Source organism: Bombus pascuorum, chromosome 1 (genome assembly GCF_905332965.1).
Source record: "Bombus pascuorum chromosome 1, iyBomPasc1.1, whole genome shotgun sequence".
NCBI lineage: Eukaryota > Metazoa > Arthropoda > Insecta > Hymenoptera > Apidae > Bombus > Bombus pascuorum.
In genome coordinates, this window is record NC_083488.1 from 9,316,481 (window position 1) to 9,333,959 (window position 17,479).

The following is a 17,479-nucleotide window of genomic DNA, read 5'->3' on the forward strand; positions in this document are numbered from 1 at the left end:
AAGTATAATAATAATAGGAATATAATATAAAATATCAATATGGGTCACTATAGCCTCTAGTCGCTAGTAAGTCCCACTTTTTTGAAAATACCAATTTGCATAAACATCCACTGTTTAATTCTTTTGAAGTATAAATTTTGGCATAAAATGGAATCGATCATATAGTAGATTTAAAGAAATATATATCAAGAAACGTGTATCAAGGGGTTGGAATTAAATACAATCGCGATCAAACTGGAACATTCGCTTTACAAATTCGCTATTATGTAAAATGTTGAAACATTAATAACATTAGTGTCTGAATTTTTAAAGACTGGATTTGAAGGTAGGATGTTATTGATCGTGGCTTCAAAGGGATATCAAGAGGAATCGGTTGAAGGGTTAGGATTTGGCCGCGAATTTTGCTAGGGAGCATAGATACGACTCGAAGAGGAAACGCGGCAATTAAAGGGTTGGAAAAGAGGCGTGTCACACGGGACTGTCGGTTAATTGGTGGGGATCGCAACCGGGGATTTTGTAATAAAGGAGGAGGGACACAATTATTGCAGGCCAGTAATGAAGCAATCTTGTTTATGAGCATCGATTTCGTGGATACTCTGTGCGCACGTCGTGCTCTGCTTGATTGCCAGACATTCGTTTCGAACCACGGTTTTTGTTCGTATGAAACGATTGTTTCACGTCCATGTTTCTATACTATCACGATTTTCTTCAAGTGTTAATGTCCTTACTGTTTTGTGACTTCAGCGATGTTTGATATTTTATTTCAATAATCGATTCATATTCGATAAGCTACTTTCAATAGTTGTTCCTAATTTGGATGATTTTTCTTATTCTCGTAACCAATAATGCATCTATGTTGATGTAATTTTAAATTTAATTAATCAAAACGATTAACCCCGCTGTTTATCAATTTCTTAATCTCATCATATAAGTACACGATTAATATTCAGTACTCAAAAACAAATTACTTACTTCCATGAGTACAAGAAGATGACATAAATAATAGCAAATTTAAAAATTAATTGAAAAGATAATGTTTCATTCTGTTTTCCCCATACATTCAGCACTTTACAAGAATTATTGATAATTACATTATATATGATCTTTAACATGCAGAATTTATGGTACCATATTTACCGACATGCCCATTTTTAAATATACCTCATGCCACGTTGTGAGAGGGTCAGTTACATCATCTATATATATATATATATATATATATCATTTATATTCGCTTTAGCATGTTACAGGTCATACTTAGGTAACTTAATGTTAAGATTAAATCTAAGAACCTACATAAATAATAAAAATAACGGCAAAGATTAATAAGAATCTTTTTTTTTACACAGGTACTACCTGTTGTCTGGGTCACCGGTCTGTGAAACGGACTGGCATAAAATTGTGAAATCGTCGAGCGTCGCGGCCGCCGCCGCTGCAGCGGCGGCCGGGAACGGCGGTGCACCGGTAAGAAAAGGTAAGGTCGGTCGGCCTCGAAGAAGTCGCGAATGAGGCGGCAACCCGGTCGGTCGCCCGAAGAAGGTGCAAGCCTCTCCGCAGCCAACGCCCGTCGTCGTACCATCGCAGGTCGATGTCGTGGACGTCGCTGTCGGAGGGGATCCCTATTCGCCGCCTCCGCCGGGTCATCAGCAGTACCACCATCATCACCACCACCATCACCATCATCATCAGATGGCACTCGTACATCCTGGACTGGCGGTACAGCAAACGCACCTGCAGGCGTCCACCTATCAGGACTGGTCTCCGTGGGCACAGGACACCTGTGATTGAACAACTACCCTCGTTGATTAACTTTATCGAGGCCCGTTTACTGGCTGAACGAATCCTCGCCCTGGTTTCGAGCGCCGCCGCTAGTCTTCTTCCTCTCTCAGTTCCATCATCGTCGTCGATTCGAAGATGGAAGAAAGGAAGAATGGAGTACCACATAGAGTTCTTACGATCTGTCATCTGAAAGAAAAGTTGTAGCGACGTTCGAATCGTGAACTCCTCGTAGCTTTGATTAGCTGATTCGTGAGCGATCTCCTCTCGTGGAGATAGAGGAAACAAGTGATAGACCGTATCTTGTCCTGTGAACGACGCAAGTTCTGTGTACGAGTGCAAGCGAAAACGAAGGATTATCCTGGTGGACAGGGAACCTGCCTGCAATACGAGGTTCTTGTTCTGCTTGTGACCGAACTATATGTCGCTAGCAAGTACTTCATAAAGAATGGAGAGAACAATATTTCTTTTTCGTCTTTCGACGTGCTCCGACCGATCGAACGTATCTTCGATTCGGTCTTTCGTCACGTGATAATTGTTTGTGCGCCAACGATCCTCTCGATCGCCACTTTGAGGGCGATCCAGACAAACTTCGAGCAATAGCGTGCACATGTCTCGTTGGATTGCTCGATAAATTGCGCGTACGGCCACGTGCGAGAACGCTGAACGCATCCTCTCAACTGGTCTCCCCCCTTTAATCGATAATCTTTGCTCAATCACGGAGAATCGAGAATAATCGAAGCGTCCCGCGGTGCACGGACGCGTGTATCGTCGCCGACAGCAGTGTAACGCAAGTTCTCTTCGGCTCCAGTCGATTCTTTGGTAGTCGTCACTGTTTAATCGAATCGGTAATCCTGTTAATCTCACGTCAGCCAATCGACAATCACTTTCGCGCTTGTGTTTCGCTGTGTTTCCTCTGTAACGTGTTTGCATCCGCGTTTGGTGCTCTCTTCCCCCTTTTACGGTTGTTTATTCGCGATATTTTGTAATCGATTTCGTTTGGTTAGCCTTTGTAAACATTACATGTTTCGTGATTGTTGTAAATCACCCATTCTATCCTTTTAGTTCCAAGATAATATTATTTTAATCTTCAGCAGGTTGTTCGTTTTATTAATGTTACAACGATTATTAACCTATGGCCTATTGGCTTTGCTTTAATCCCGAGAGAAAAATATTAATAATAACGTAAATAACAGTTTCTCCGTTCGCAAAGGTTCAACCGATCGAAGCTTTCAAACACGTGGCTTTACGTATTCTTCTCTTCGAATAGAGTTTTTAAAGCAGTCCGGACCTGAAGCGAGAACCTCAAGATCTAAAATCGCGTATGTCGGAAGATCTCATCGATCTAGATAATTCGACGATTGAAATTATCAGGTTCCGGACCTTACGAAATTATTTTTCTTTCAATGTCGCCCCATCTCCGTCCTTGAAGCGTGGCCTCTCCCTGTAATCTCATTAAGCGTTCCTTGTTCTCGCGTTAATCGAGTCTACCCCACGGTGAAATAAAAGGCCACATCGAGGTGAAACTGTCGAACGAGCGAAATTATTATTCGAATTTTCCTTGCCAATACCGCCCTCGTGGTTGGATTGATTTTTTTCCTTTTGCGAAATGTAGTCTGTATGTGCACGATTCATGAGACGTTACGCAATTTTCATCGAACAAAAAATTGTATTCGTCAAACATCGCATTCACAGTTTGTTATTAGCGCCATTTGGTACTGTAATATTCTACCCACGAAGATGAAGAACTTTTTCATTTAATATTCTCCAATAACGATCGGGAATACAATTATATTCAATTAAAAAAATTCCAAAACGTCGATAGGATTTATGAAACTTTTCGTTCAACATCAAAGCAATGTGATCGATATATTTTGTTTATTAAAAAAATTGATACGTAGGATGCACGATAAAGAAAATTCCTGCAGAGAGAAACTCATCGTCCTGAATCAAAGCAAAGTGTTTTGTCGATATTTTCTGTTTATTAAAAAGTTGACGCGCAAGCTGCACAATAAAGAAAATTCTTGTAGACAGGAAATAGAGTTGATACACTGTCGGATGATGAGAGCGCGAGCACCGCTGCCCAAGGATGCTCATGGCGAAGGATTGAAGCGTGTAACAATACTTTTTCTAAGTGGCAGGGTTTCGACATCCGTAATAAACATTTACGTAAATGTATAATCGTGAACACGTTACGATATATCTACTATCGCCCGAGCTTGTCGTCGGTTTCCGTGTCGAAGTTCCCTGTTACAAGTTGTACAAATTGTTTCCTTTTTCCATCAAGACATGCTGTTCCGTCGTCGAAGTCGACGAACCAGCAGGGAAACCGGAAACGACACAGGTTCGGGCACGTTCGAAGCTCAATGCGAAACTAAAGACACATGTTTTGGGTGTAAATCACGCGGAAATGGCTGGCTCGGTTCGCTTTATGGCGGTCTACATTTTCTTGTCGATTTCTCATCCCCGAGATATGTACTCCAGAATTCTTCGTTTGATGAACGATCGTCAAGATCATTGCAAAAATATATCGAACGAATCCTAACGAACATTGTTAAAAATTTCATTGTATAGACGTAAATAGCATACTAATTAATAGAAAAAAGAAAAATCGTTGACGAACGATCAGTGATTCTCTGATGATGATATACGATTTCCTCTTCGAGATTTATTCAAAGTAACAAGTTTTGTTTGTTAGAAATAGAAAATATCCTTTCTCCTGTTTTTTACGACGTTTTTCATAATAACTCGCATTAGTAATCGAATATTTCATAAAATTTGAGAATTATTTACCTTAGCATTTCTTATTTAGGAAAGCTATGTACACTAGATAAAATGTTTCTATCAACTACAATATTTCACTATTCAACTACAGTATTTATTCTAATATATTAAAAACAAATCAACTAGTTAATTACAAACAATAATGTTTCGCATACCATGTATTCGAATATCAATGCGAGTCATTGTATGTTTGCCGCGTTATTTTAAAATCGATCGACAAGTGCCATGTCCGAAATTCCTATAAAGCGACCGAACGACCGCCTCCGTGCCGTGCAAACTGATCGTTACTCGTTTACCCCGTCTCGTTCTTAGCGAAACTTTCGTCTCTCAGAACGCCGCCTCGCGCTTACGAGAATTCGAGACGAGAATGATAGAGTTAAAGAGTTAACAGAATGAAAAAAAGAGTAAAAGGAGAGAACGAAAAAGAAAAAGCGGATGACTATGTTTTCAACGCTCGATCGCCGCAATGGTGCTCGACGAAAGGGATCCAAGGGAGAGCGCGTTCGTTCTCTTGCTGATTTCGCGTCGATTTCTCTTCGAATATAGCGCGCGTGTTCTCCGATTCCTTGGATCCACGACGCGATCGTGCGAGAAAACAAAAACTTCATGCTCTCGAATGGAAGAAGCTCGATCGGACGAAGGAGTTGTTTGCTGATGGATCGTGTAATTTAATCTTGTACATAGGGTACATTTTGTATATTGTTAAAAGTTTGTGTGATATAAATGGTTATGTATTTACTATTAAATGCGGCGACGGGACACCGCGCGTCCTACGATGGACGATCGCGGGTACGATGCCTCGGCGGCCATCACTAATGAATGTACGCTTTCGACCATCCGCTACGTTGTACGATCGAACGTTTGACGCGCTTGATGATTTTTCGAGCGAGGTGATCATTTTCGTCAGTCTTATTCTCGTGTGAAACTGATTATTTTGTTTTATTTCCTTTGTATCGTTAATGAAGATTTCTGTCAATTTTTCTTTTTATCTATCTTCGTTTAAAGCGACGTAAAATTAAGATTCCTCATACTGGGTTCAAAATTTTGATTTTAAGATCTATTCGCTCGTCTCGATTCGAACCACAAGATAGTAGATTCCAATACTGCGAAATGGTCAAAGAAAACTAGAAAGATTGTATACGTAGATCGCATCCATTGGTGATGGTACGTCGAAGAACGTTGTCCTCGGTTGAGCGTACACGCGGTTGGATCAGATCACGATCTTTACGCGTTTAGTTAATTTTGTTATTTGATTTATCTCGATCTTCTTATTCGGGACCCGATGACATCTCTGAATGATTTCTCGCGGCCTCTTGTAAAATACAAAAAAAAAAGAAAAAAATACACACGACACACAGACACATACAAAACACGTTTATTAATTAAATAAAAATCACAAGTTTTTAGAACGTCGTTCGTTCATGTGAGTCACATATATATGCTTGGTCATACGTTCGATTCTTGATGTGTGTATATACGAGAAATATCACATCCGTCCCAGTTCTTCCGCAGTATACTTACACGATCATTTCCTTGGCAGTCTACCGCGAACAGACGCAGACGAGGAAGCCCAAAACGACCTCGAGGTAAGCGAACGTTACTGTCCAATTTAAGAAATTGAATCTCACGAGATATCGTACCCAGCGTGGCGAGATTAATGAGCGAGCTTTCCAAACTTTTCATGCCTCCACCTTCGGAAACTTATTGGCCGCGTTTTCGGGAGACGGGGAAAAAGTTTCTCTTTCCCCGTGGCGGAAGTTGTTTTGCCATTGAGGAAAGGACGCGATGGCAATTTCTTTTATTTCTTGGGAGAGAAAGGATCAAGGACGTTTCAAGGTCGGACGAAAAGAGCCAGTGGAATATCTATCAAAATCATTGGAATTTTTATTAATTAACCGAGTCGTTGTTAACCAGGAACTTTATCAAAGACAGATCAACTTTAGTTAAGTCGGTTTTAGTTCTTGCAAACATAAATGTAAAATAATTCGTTTTTAACAGCGATTACGTAAACAAGTAGGGGATTTTTAATTGAAGATATTATCGTAACTGAGAAAGTTGCAGTTTGAGTGACAAGTTGACTCGTCTCCTCCGGTTAATAGATTTATTTGATCTGAAAATATTTTAAATATTCATCAGTTATTTTAGAATCTATAGATTTTATTTCTTTCATGCTTCCGTAGATCTACAACTAGAGTTATTTTGAAATATTCGACCATGATGTAGTTGCCACAGTCATCGGGTAAATGATCGAATTGTGCGATAATCAATTATTATCATTCGTCTACGCGTTATCTACTACTCATCCATCAACGATATTTTCAAAAAGGACATGAATAGATGTAATAAACGTTTACGAATGGCAATCCTGCTGAACCTTGGCTGTCGAATACCGAGTTTCAGAACGATAATGCTACGCAATTGAACGCAGGTATTTTGATAAAAAAGAAAAGCCTATACAGGTGTCTTTGTCCCCGTACTAAGCTTAATAGGTTTACGTAAAATTTTATTAATTGATTTCCCGATAATTGGAAAGTTTGCAAGTATGTGATTAATTGCTGAATAAATGGTGAAATAATGTTGTTGACGGGAAATAATTAGTTGAAAGATCACGAAGCAATCGATTTAAGGAAACTACTAGTGCGACATCTGTGGCAGACTTTAACATTACGCGGCAGAATTGCAGGTTTCTGTAAAAGCGCAACGTAGTTTTGTTGTGAGATCTTGTTACAAATCTTCTATAGTTGATTTTCATTTCACTATGGCCAGGTATAAGTACAGGTGAGTTTCATTATTAGAGATTATTAAGAAAGTATACGAAGATTACAATATTAGCAATTTCCAACTTTACCGACTGAGATATCATCAGTGAATAACGTCTCTTAATATTTCTCAGTTACTTCGTGTTTTATGGAGGTTCAGTAAAAGAATTGCGGCGATCGATGAATAAAAAAAGGAAACACTTAAATCGCACATGTATTTTCTAAGGCATTTTATAATCAACATTATGGAATATTACAAAAAGTAACAAGTTTCGACAGAGATTACGATAGTATAAAAGTTTAACGACGTATATTTCACTCTTTCTCCTGTATTTTATTTGTAAATACATCATCATATGTGTATATATAAAATGTACATACATTACGCTGCACATTAAATCAAGACAACATTTAATAACAATAACTTGAAAAAAATAAATCATTGCAGAAATTTATTTGACAACCCGGTGTACTTTCTTAAGTTTCTACGTTTCACTATAAATTTGTTTATCGAATCGGAAAGATTATCTGTGAAACAATTAAGAATCCCAGTATTGGACGTTTCTGGCAGAGAAATCTCATATCAAAGTTTCATAGCTTTGGACGTCTAATTTTTTGGAAAATTCAACGCGGCACATGGCTGCAAACGTGAGATCGGTAAACGCACAAGCGCGTGCTCGCGCGCACGCAATCAATTTTTCATGTAATCAGATTTTATTGGAACGGCTCTAATAAAATACAATGGAATTGAACATAGTTCGAACTACGGTGCACCGCGCTATATCGTTTTCCTGGGCGTACGATAAACGAAACTATTGTACGGCAATAACACAATTTAAATACAAGCGGCGCATAAGCACCGGGGCCAGCTCCACTCGATCGAATTATTATACACACAGGCTGCGGTAATTGGCAGCCATTGGTGCCAGCAAATTCAATTTAACCCCTGTGAATTGACTTCGAAGAAACAAATCAATTCCATCTTTGTACATAGGGAAACAAAGAAGGAAGAGAACAACGCAACGTATAGGGTAAAGTAGAGTTATTCGAGTCAATTAAGCTACAACATTTTCGATATTCGATCTCGAACTTCGCACAAAATAAGCAGATTTGTTTTATATTATGAGACGTCATTAGTTTATAATATGACAATGAAAAAATAAAAAATATCGTGTACTATAGGTGGAGCAAGAGAAAATACTAAAAACGAGAAAATAATTTGGATAATCATTTAATAGGATTATCTAAAATAGGAGGAGGTATTTATTATACAGGAAGTTATAAAATAAACAATCAAATAACCTTCAGAAATAAAGTAGTATGCGCACGCTACTGAATTATCATAATTACAACCGAGAATATTAATATTAGTTGAACAAACTTTTCTTTCGATGAGTGGAAGTTATATTCTCATAGAAAACTATGACCGTCAAACTGTCAATAAGATTTTCTCATATCACTAGGAACGAGTCAAGAAATCTACTTTCATAGACCAATCGTTGAAAAGAGTTATTCTTAATCGAATTTGATATATCGCAAAATGAATCGCGTAACTGGATCCAAGTATTCCACTAATTCGACTAACTCTTTCTTGCCCTACGCATTTCCTTGCGCAGGAAGGAAAATATGGGCTGACAGTTTGCCGAATAAAAAGGGAAACGGAAGAATTTATTTAATTAAGGAATCGTTAATAACCCTACCGGCGCAGGGTGCATGAATCACTTGGTGGACAAGCACGCGGTGGACAAGATGGAGGATCGCAAGTATGTAAAAGAAGAACAATGCATGTGATCCTGCGGGGGAACCGGTGGGCCGAAATAAAACTTTAATAATAGCGTAAAAAGCGTACGGTTTAATGGCCGACCAGACGGCCGTAATACATTATTTTCGAGCCGACACTCTTCTTGCGACGGAATCCCTTTGAGGACGCGCAACTGCTCCAGCTATCTGCGCTTTGTTCCAAGAGGAGATCGTAAAAAGAGCAACCACAAGGGCTGGGACGGGGTGGTTGCAATGGGTGACGGTTGAGGTAGGAGGGAAAGGGGTTGGAGAAGGAGAGGAGCGGAGGAGGCAGCAGGGCAGGGAGAAGAAACGAAAACAATCGATACTGTCGGAACAGGAAAGCAAGGCCAATCGGCCCATGCTCTATTCGCGGAGTGGCCAATCAAAATGCCTACTACGTCGCCGGCAGGCCCGCTAATTAGACGCCACGTAAATCAGTCCTGAAACTCAACGTTAATTAACACGGGTTTCCGTTGGAGTTGCTTACCTACCTATTTATCGAACGACACAAATGCAATATGGTCGAACACGTGCACGTCTGTTAAATGCCTCCTCCTCAGGACGGAGAATGCCAGATTCTCCCTCACTCTGTCGGTCTCAGTGTACGAGGACCCTGCGACCTCCGACGTGCACCTATTATATCCGTAAGTTTATGCCACTTTAAATAAAAGTGGTCGTATAAATAGGCGTGTGTTCGCGAGGTGTAACCCTCGCAAAAAGCGTCGAGACACCACGACGTGTTTCGCTCGTTAGAAACGTCACCCACCCCATCTGACCGACCAACGGATCCGTTTTGTCTCATTCCCCTTAATGACCGCGGATTTCTAATAATACACTGTCGGAATTTTTCTTAATTGACTGTCGCTAACTCGTTACCGAACCGTCTTTAATTACGACGAATGTTTGGCGGACGCCCCGGATGCCTCTAAATATAATCCCAGGCCAAAAACCGCGGTCCTGGCTCGTTTGCCCTGTGTCGATCAAGAAGCCGTTATTTCTTCCGATGTATCTCGGACGCGTGTTTCAATTTAGAAATTCCGACGGTGGACAGCCGTCATGAATTGGATCGTTAACATATAAATTTCTCTTTTTTCGTATCGAATGATACGATGATTCGAGAGAGATGGTTGATTTGTAGTAGATCATCTAGAGATCAAACTGGAGAACATCCAGTGCGAACGATGAAGATCCTGGAACTTATCGCTGGCGGAGTAACTTACTTACCTAGAGAGCTACGGTTTTCTTGGAATATTAAATTCGAATAATTACTTTAAAATGGACTTAACCTATTAATAACTCATCTTTGGTAAATTTTCGCAAGGAAGCAAAATTAAAATAAAGACTGGTTTTACGAAAAATAAATGTATCGTTGGATTAATAATTTTTTGGAATATAACATCGCATATCAAACGCGAGAAGATTGACAAGAATAGAAACAGAAATAACGATCATTGTCAAGAAGAAATAAAAAAACGACAAAAAAAGATAAAGTTTACTAACTTGAAGGAAGAAGAAAACATGGGAAAATAAAGATAGGGTCGAGCAAAGAGAGGAATCCTATAACATTATTGGTTCTTATTAAAATGCAAAGTGCGTCTGATTGCAGACGGATGCAGAATTGCCGGGACGGGCACTCGGCCCTGTCAGTAACAGGCCGATGAGGAACCAGAAACCATCAATAACCAGCGGAACCGGTGCTCGCTTAACTCTAACGAAGGACGATTTCTAACGATCCCCCGGCTACGTCCAACTTCTGGACGTAATTAATTCCCCGGCTAACCCGGAATGCTATAATTAATTGCCGGTGGCTGATGAGGGGTAGAAGGGTGGCTGCAACAATATGTACCCGGTTCGATTAGAAGCACGGACCTCCGTGCAGTTATGCAATTAATTAAATTCAGTTTGTTATGCGCGACCGATTGTTAATTACCGCTAAAGTTGTAGAAACCGGGGGCTGCCCCATCGGAATTGGCCCCGTGTACTCTGAAAGACTCTGTCGTTGACTATTCCTTCCATCGAAACAACGATAATTACGCGTCGTCGAACCGATAAACTTTTGCCTTTGTCACGCGAAAAATCAAACTTTCCCCACTCTTTCTCTCTGATATAGGAGAAACAGAGAAACAGCATTATAATTAAGGTAGAAACGAGTTCGCGATCCGTTTAACCCGCTTTTACCTGGCTCGATTGTTTCGAGACAACCGGCTGTTAGTAACAGGTTAATTCGAGGTCGAGCTACGATTCTTTTATTGCGTGCGATGATTTGCGTCTTTTATGAATTAGCGATAAGATCGATAGTTGTCAGATTGATAGTTTTATAAAGTCTTGTTTAATTTAGTTATCTGTTCACGAGCATCCGTTCCTCGTTTACGATCATTCTTAATGGTCGAATCATTTAGCTTCAAGTTAATCGCATTTAAATAGCTTCGAATAACTTCTCTGGAACACTTTATGCAAATCTTATATGAATATTACGCGTATCAAAGGAAACATTTTGAACTTTTATTAGCACTGTTAGAAAACTTGATTATCATGATTATATCGATAAAATGTGAAACAAATCTGAAAATCTGATACAGAAACTACAAGATACTTAGTATAAGTATGTATATTTCGCAGAATCAAGAATATCTGGAGACAGTCAATTATTATATTAATAAAACTCTTATTAGATATATACTATATATTACATATCATATTTTACACTTTTTTTTATATTTTATATATTAAATGTCTATTCATGCTATATATTAATTTTTTACTAAATATATTTTTGCAACAAGCGTCTTGCAATTTCTACATATGTTCATTTTCAAATTGGTTTCTTTCCAATATAATTATGATAATCGTATTCCATTACAACGTTAAAAAATCTCACGATATTTCATATAACGCATGATACGTTACGAACTATAATACGCGTCCGAATAATTTTCGCGAATCACTGTACCTCATCTGTCGAGAAGAAAAATTTACCGATCGAAGGTTATACCAGAAATGGAAAGCTAGTTAATCCGTTCGCTAATTAACGATCTATTAAAAGGAGGAGCAAACGAGATTACAAGCGACTGGGCGTTCGATCGTGCGGACGTCTTGGAAGTGGTGTAACCGCACGCTCCGCTCCTTTTTATCCTCCTTCCAACGACACTCGTTTTCCGTTGCGTGCAATCCTGTGAAACGAGGGAGAGCGGAAAAATAAAAGGCATATATTAAGAGTGTCTCCGACGGCGTTCTCTGCCCAGTTCGCCGGCAGTCCGTTCGGTCTAATTTCTAATTATTCCGCCGGAGTGGTTCTAATTAGCGTAGCTACGTAGTTAGCTACGTATAACTGTTTTCCCTGCGTCTGGGGGTGGTGTGCAGGCTAAGTAAATAAGCTCCTCGACTCTCTTTCTTGCTTCAACTAAGTATGTATGTATGTTTCGCATATACATACACAAGTACACATGCGTGAGAAAGGGAGATTGTATGCATGTTCGTGCGAATGAATATGTGTTGTTCGCCATCTACGGAAAGGATTTTATCGTGCACGCTGCACGCTCGTTGCCTTCGGTACAATAATTATTTCACCTTCGAAACGATATCCGCCTGCAAAGGTTAGCCGATCGAAATGCTCGTAAAATATGATGCATATACGCTGGGTTATATCGGTGTGTCTCGGCTGAAGATGTTAAGACTTTCTTGCAATTTTGGTCGGTTGGTTTAGTGATCGAAACGCTCCGTGTGTTCTTCAGATTCCTTTTAAGATACGTTACGCGAGACCTGGCTCCATTCGTGTGTTTCACTTGAAGATATTAAAAATTTATTGGACTTTTGCTTAGTTGGTTTCCAATTCCTTTCAAAATATGGTGCGTATATGATGAGGCGTGGATCCATTGGTATGTTTGAGTTGAAGATATTAAAAGTTGGCTGTTAGTCTGTGAAAAGGTGATCTGAAATGATAAAAAGAAAGAAGAAACAAATGAATTACTATGATCTGAGTAGCTTATTTAAAATATTCAGGTAATGTATGTTTGAATTTTAATCTATTATACAATTTTATGTACTATATATTATATATTATTTACATTATGTAGAACATTAGAGATATATTATGTATATATTAAAGAAATCCTTTCTCTATCATAATTTTATATTCGATATTTCTTCATTAAGTACCTCGTGAACAAGATAACAAAGAAGAAAGTATACCATTGGGACGAATGAATTAAGCATTACGCCAAACTCATTTATGTATCTGATAAACGAACATAATTTCTTCTAATCAATCGAATGAGTCTCCATACTTGAGGATTTTAATAAACGTCGCAGAGGAAAAATCTTGTTAACTTTTACACCTCTGGCAGAAATGTTCGAATGGAAATCCTCCATTGCTAAAACTTTTACACTCGATATTCGCAGCGTTCCCAGTGTCCGTTCCGGAATCAAGCGACGATACCTGTTGCAATTGCTTTAATAACGCTCGCAGGATCACGGCGTTCGAAATAATTAAAAGTACAATATTGTGTCGCGAAATAGAGAAACAGAGAAAGAGAGAGACAGAGAGAGAGAAGGAAAAAGGAAAAAAATTGAAGCACAGGGAGGAAGGGAACAAGTTTTCTGGTCCAGGGGAATTCACAAAGGAATTTATTTTCACATATTTAATTGAAATGGTTGATGAATACTTTTCGACGCAAAAAAAAAAAAAAAAAAGGAAAAATACAACGTAGATATTAATTGCTGATGTTATTAAATTGTTCGTTTTATTCCCGTATTAAGCTGAAATTTAATTAATTCTCTAAGCTATGCCATTCGATTGCTGAGGCGAGGATAGATTTGTTGTTCCTTCTTTGAAGTCACGTTAGTTAAAATAAAGCGTAATTCCTATATCAGTAATATAAATGAACATAATTTTTAACAGTAACTAAATAAATGCAAGAAACAATATTTATTATATACGTTTAACTGTATATATTTATTATATGCGTTTAACTAGAAAAGATTTCTTACTAACTAGACTAAAAAAAGACTAAAAAGGATTTTCGTAAAAATTGTTATATCCTTATGATTATCTATGCTAATGCGTTTTAATGTTTCAAGATTAGAAACAGAATGATACGTCTCAAGATAACTTCCATATAGATTGCTGGATCATTATGTATACTATTTTCGTCGCCACTAGAACGATATATCTTACAAAAATATTGCAATGTCTTTTGTAAAGAATAAAAAAATGTTCGTGACATTGAAAACTGGACAAAAATAGCTTCAAAGGAAGAAAATCTTAAAATCAATATTATTCATTTTAAACCAACTAATTTCGTCCGGGCACAATTTGCTATACCGATAAAAGTAACTTCTATGATATATACGAATCAAAAATAAAAGAAATACTTTGTGAAAATCGAAAAATTTTCACTTGACTTCTCCCGGACTGTAGCGATCATATCTTTACATTTTCTCGAAACGTAAACGCGAAAAGGGGAACGAGAAGATGGACAGGAAAGGGACATGGGCCCAGAGACGAGGGTAAAAGGAACGCAAGAGCGAAAGCTGACATCCAGATGACAATTATTATTTCGAGTGGCTGGCGTCGGAACGCTGGTGATATTTTATTTAAGATACAATCGCGTAATAGCTTGGTTCAAGAGGATAGATAACGCGTTGGCAAAGGCAGATGATCGCAGGATCGCATGAAGGCCACGAAGGAGAAAGAAAGGCGAAGGAAAACGAAATTGATGCTTGTGAGAGACATAGTTGGGATGAAACAGGGTGCAATCAGAAGGGAGATAAACGGCGAAGTTTGAGGGGAGAGCGTGAAGACGGATGGCTTTACATTAGTAAATTAGCCGGTGCCCACCATTATTGGAAACGACAACCGTTTCTTCAAACGTAACTACCTACTCGTGATTCGACTGATTTTGTAAATCAGCTGATTTTGTTCGACCTATGAGATATACGATTTTACAGCTCTTCATCATCGAAATAGAACTATGCGCAGAATTGTCACTTTTATAACTACAGTATGTCATACACGTACATGTACTGGCTCAAAAAGCTATTCGAATACTTGCAGACACCTTTTACGAATACGTTATGCGCATTATACGAAACATTTTGAAATTTATTAGCACGTTATGAGGCTGTTGGTGAAATATTACGTATTGGGAAACATACAATTAGTTGTGGCATGGCTTAGATTTAAGGTGCCTGGTAAAATGGCAAAGTACTAAAAATGGATCCTTCGGTCTTCATTTATTTATTAAAAATGAAATGGTTTATTTATATTCCAGATACTCGTACAATCAGTAGCTTTCAACAATTTTCAAATTTGTTTAATCGAAGAAATGTTCTTTGAAAGCTGTTCTATCCCATAGTCTTTTTTCTCATTCTTTTTCAATCTTTTGTTTGTTAATTTCATGTGTCATTTTTATGTTCACGATTGTAACAATCATACACATAGCAATATACAGTGGTCGGCTTTAACATTCGGACAGCCTTTGTAACAGAAATACTTTTCCAAAATTGGACCAAACTGTTTGATATTCTTTGGATTAGTTCACTAGGTGCAAATTAGTTTTCTAAGTGCAATTACTCGAAATAACGAGGAATAAAGCAAAAGATCACTTTCTCCAACTTGTTTACTTAAGTTCATAATGAAAATTTATACGATACATTTTGTAGATTTATGTCGGTTATATGTGTACAGGGCGTACAAAAAGAAAGTGTAAAAAAAGGTATAAAAAGCGACCTCGAGCATGATTTTCAGGGTCAACATTTTTTTATTCCAGCGTATTCTATTCGTCACGAGGAACAAAAATCTCAAAGGGACCACTGGTCGCACGTGACCGCTCTCGGAAGAGATGTTAAAGTTTTAATAATTCCTAAACTGGTTTTATGTAATGTGTTTACATTCTGCAGACAGATGCGGGGAAAATAGCTCTTGCTGTTGAGATGCCTCAGATCCACCATTGTATATCCCATATCCTATTTCTTTTTTACCTTTTTATCTTTCTTCTTTTCTTTTTTCTTTCCGTCTATTTAAATAGCCCTGAGCTCGCATTCCTGCATTTCCGCAGTTTCTCCTAAGTTCTCCCCAAGATTATGTATTGATTTTATATGAAAAAAGCCACATGCAATCGCATGTAATCTATTCACTCGAACTACAAATAATTTCTTCTCCCCTCAAAAGGATCCACCGCCGACGAATCTCATAAACAAGGAGATTGAATGTGGAAGAAAAGTGGAAGAAGAAATGTGAGGAGCAGGTCCACGTGCTATTCACGGTAACCCAAAATTTTCGTTTAAAAATTGGCGAACAAGTTGGCTATGGTCAGATGGAGCACCATCGTGCATAAAATAGACGAAGTGACTACCCTGGCGTGGTATAATTCACGTAATTCGCTTAAGAGACGTGAGCATAAAAGTCGAATCGCAAATATGTTGCACTTGTTATCGATATAGCCAGGAGGATAAAACCAATAATACGATTTTCCTTGATTAGATCTTTCAACCGTTACATGTGAATTCCTACAAGCTTAAATCCTGACATTTCGTCGATTGAGGATACTACAACTTGAGAAACTGCTTTCATCCGTAAATAATACACGCTTGGAAAAGTGAAAAAGTAAAAGAAATTTTATACAGTAGTAAGCGTTCTTCTCGAATTATTCATCGCACTGTCATCTGATTGATTCTCGCTTGGTGAGAATTGTTTTATGTAAATCCAATAGTGGATCAGCACGAGCAAAGGTGATAATTAACCTGTTCTTCTTCACGCTAATTGATACGAACTCGAACGTGCATTCAGATGTCGCGATATTAATTCTTGATCGCCAAATTGTTAATACGACCGTTTGATAATCGCATTGTCACGGAATGTCTTCTGCACGCAGAGATCTGCCATTATTCCTGTGTTCTCATATATCTCACGAGGCAATATTTAATATCCTGTTGCTTCGTAAAATAGCACGCTACTTTTTCATGAAAGTTAATCATAAATATAAACACATTGTGAATAAAACCAGTTTAAGAATTATTAAAATTTAAAAATTTTTTTCAGGGTATTTGCGATCCATGGTTTTTCCGAGACTTTCGTTCTTCCTAATGAATATAATACGTTGCAATGAAAATCATGCTCAATGGGGTTTAGCATTATGTTGCGGTGGTTTTTACACTTATTTCCTATGCGTCCCATACATGCTGAAATTTTCCTCGAAATCGATGAACGTTACTATTAACGACAAATGATTAAAAGTAGTAAAAATCGAAGACATTCGAGCTAACATGTACAGATTCTTACATCTTTCGATGTCTGTCGCTTGTTTCCGTATCAACCGATTTCGATTAAATTTTCAGTACGTACATATATAACTGACACAACTCTAGAAAATGTGTTATTT

At 38.3% G+C, this 17,479-nt stretch overlaps 1 protein-coding gene across 10 annotated transcripts in view; it reads left to right on the plus strand.

The window, feature by feature from the left end:
• Nucleotides 1–5,969, plus strand: part of LOC132916697 (LIM/homeobox protein Lhx9) — a 474,804-nt gene extending 468,835 nt beyond the window's left edge. For all 10 annotated transcript variants that reach the window (XM_060976939.1, XM_060976949.1, XM_060976919.1 and 7 more), the window contains one exon: nt 1,350–5,969. In XM_060976939.1, coding sequence (XP_060832922.1) covers nt 1,350–1,509 — 160 coding nt within the window. In that variant the 3' untranslated portion in view covers nt 1,510–5,969. The remainder of the gene's footprint in view (nt 1–1,349) is intronic.
• The last annotated feature ends 11,510 nt before the right edge of the window (nt 5,970–17,479 follow it).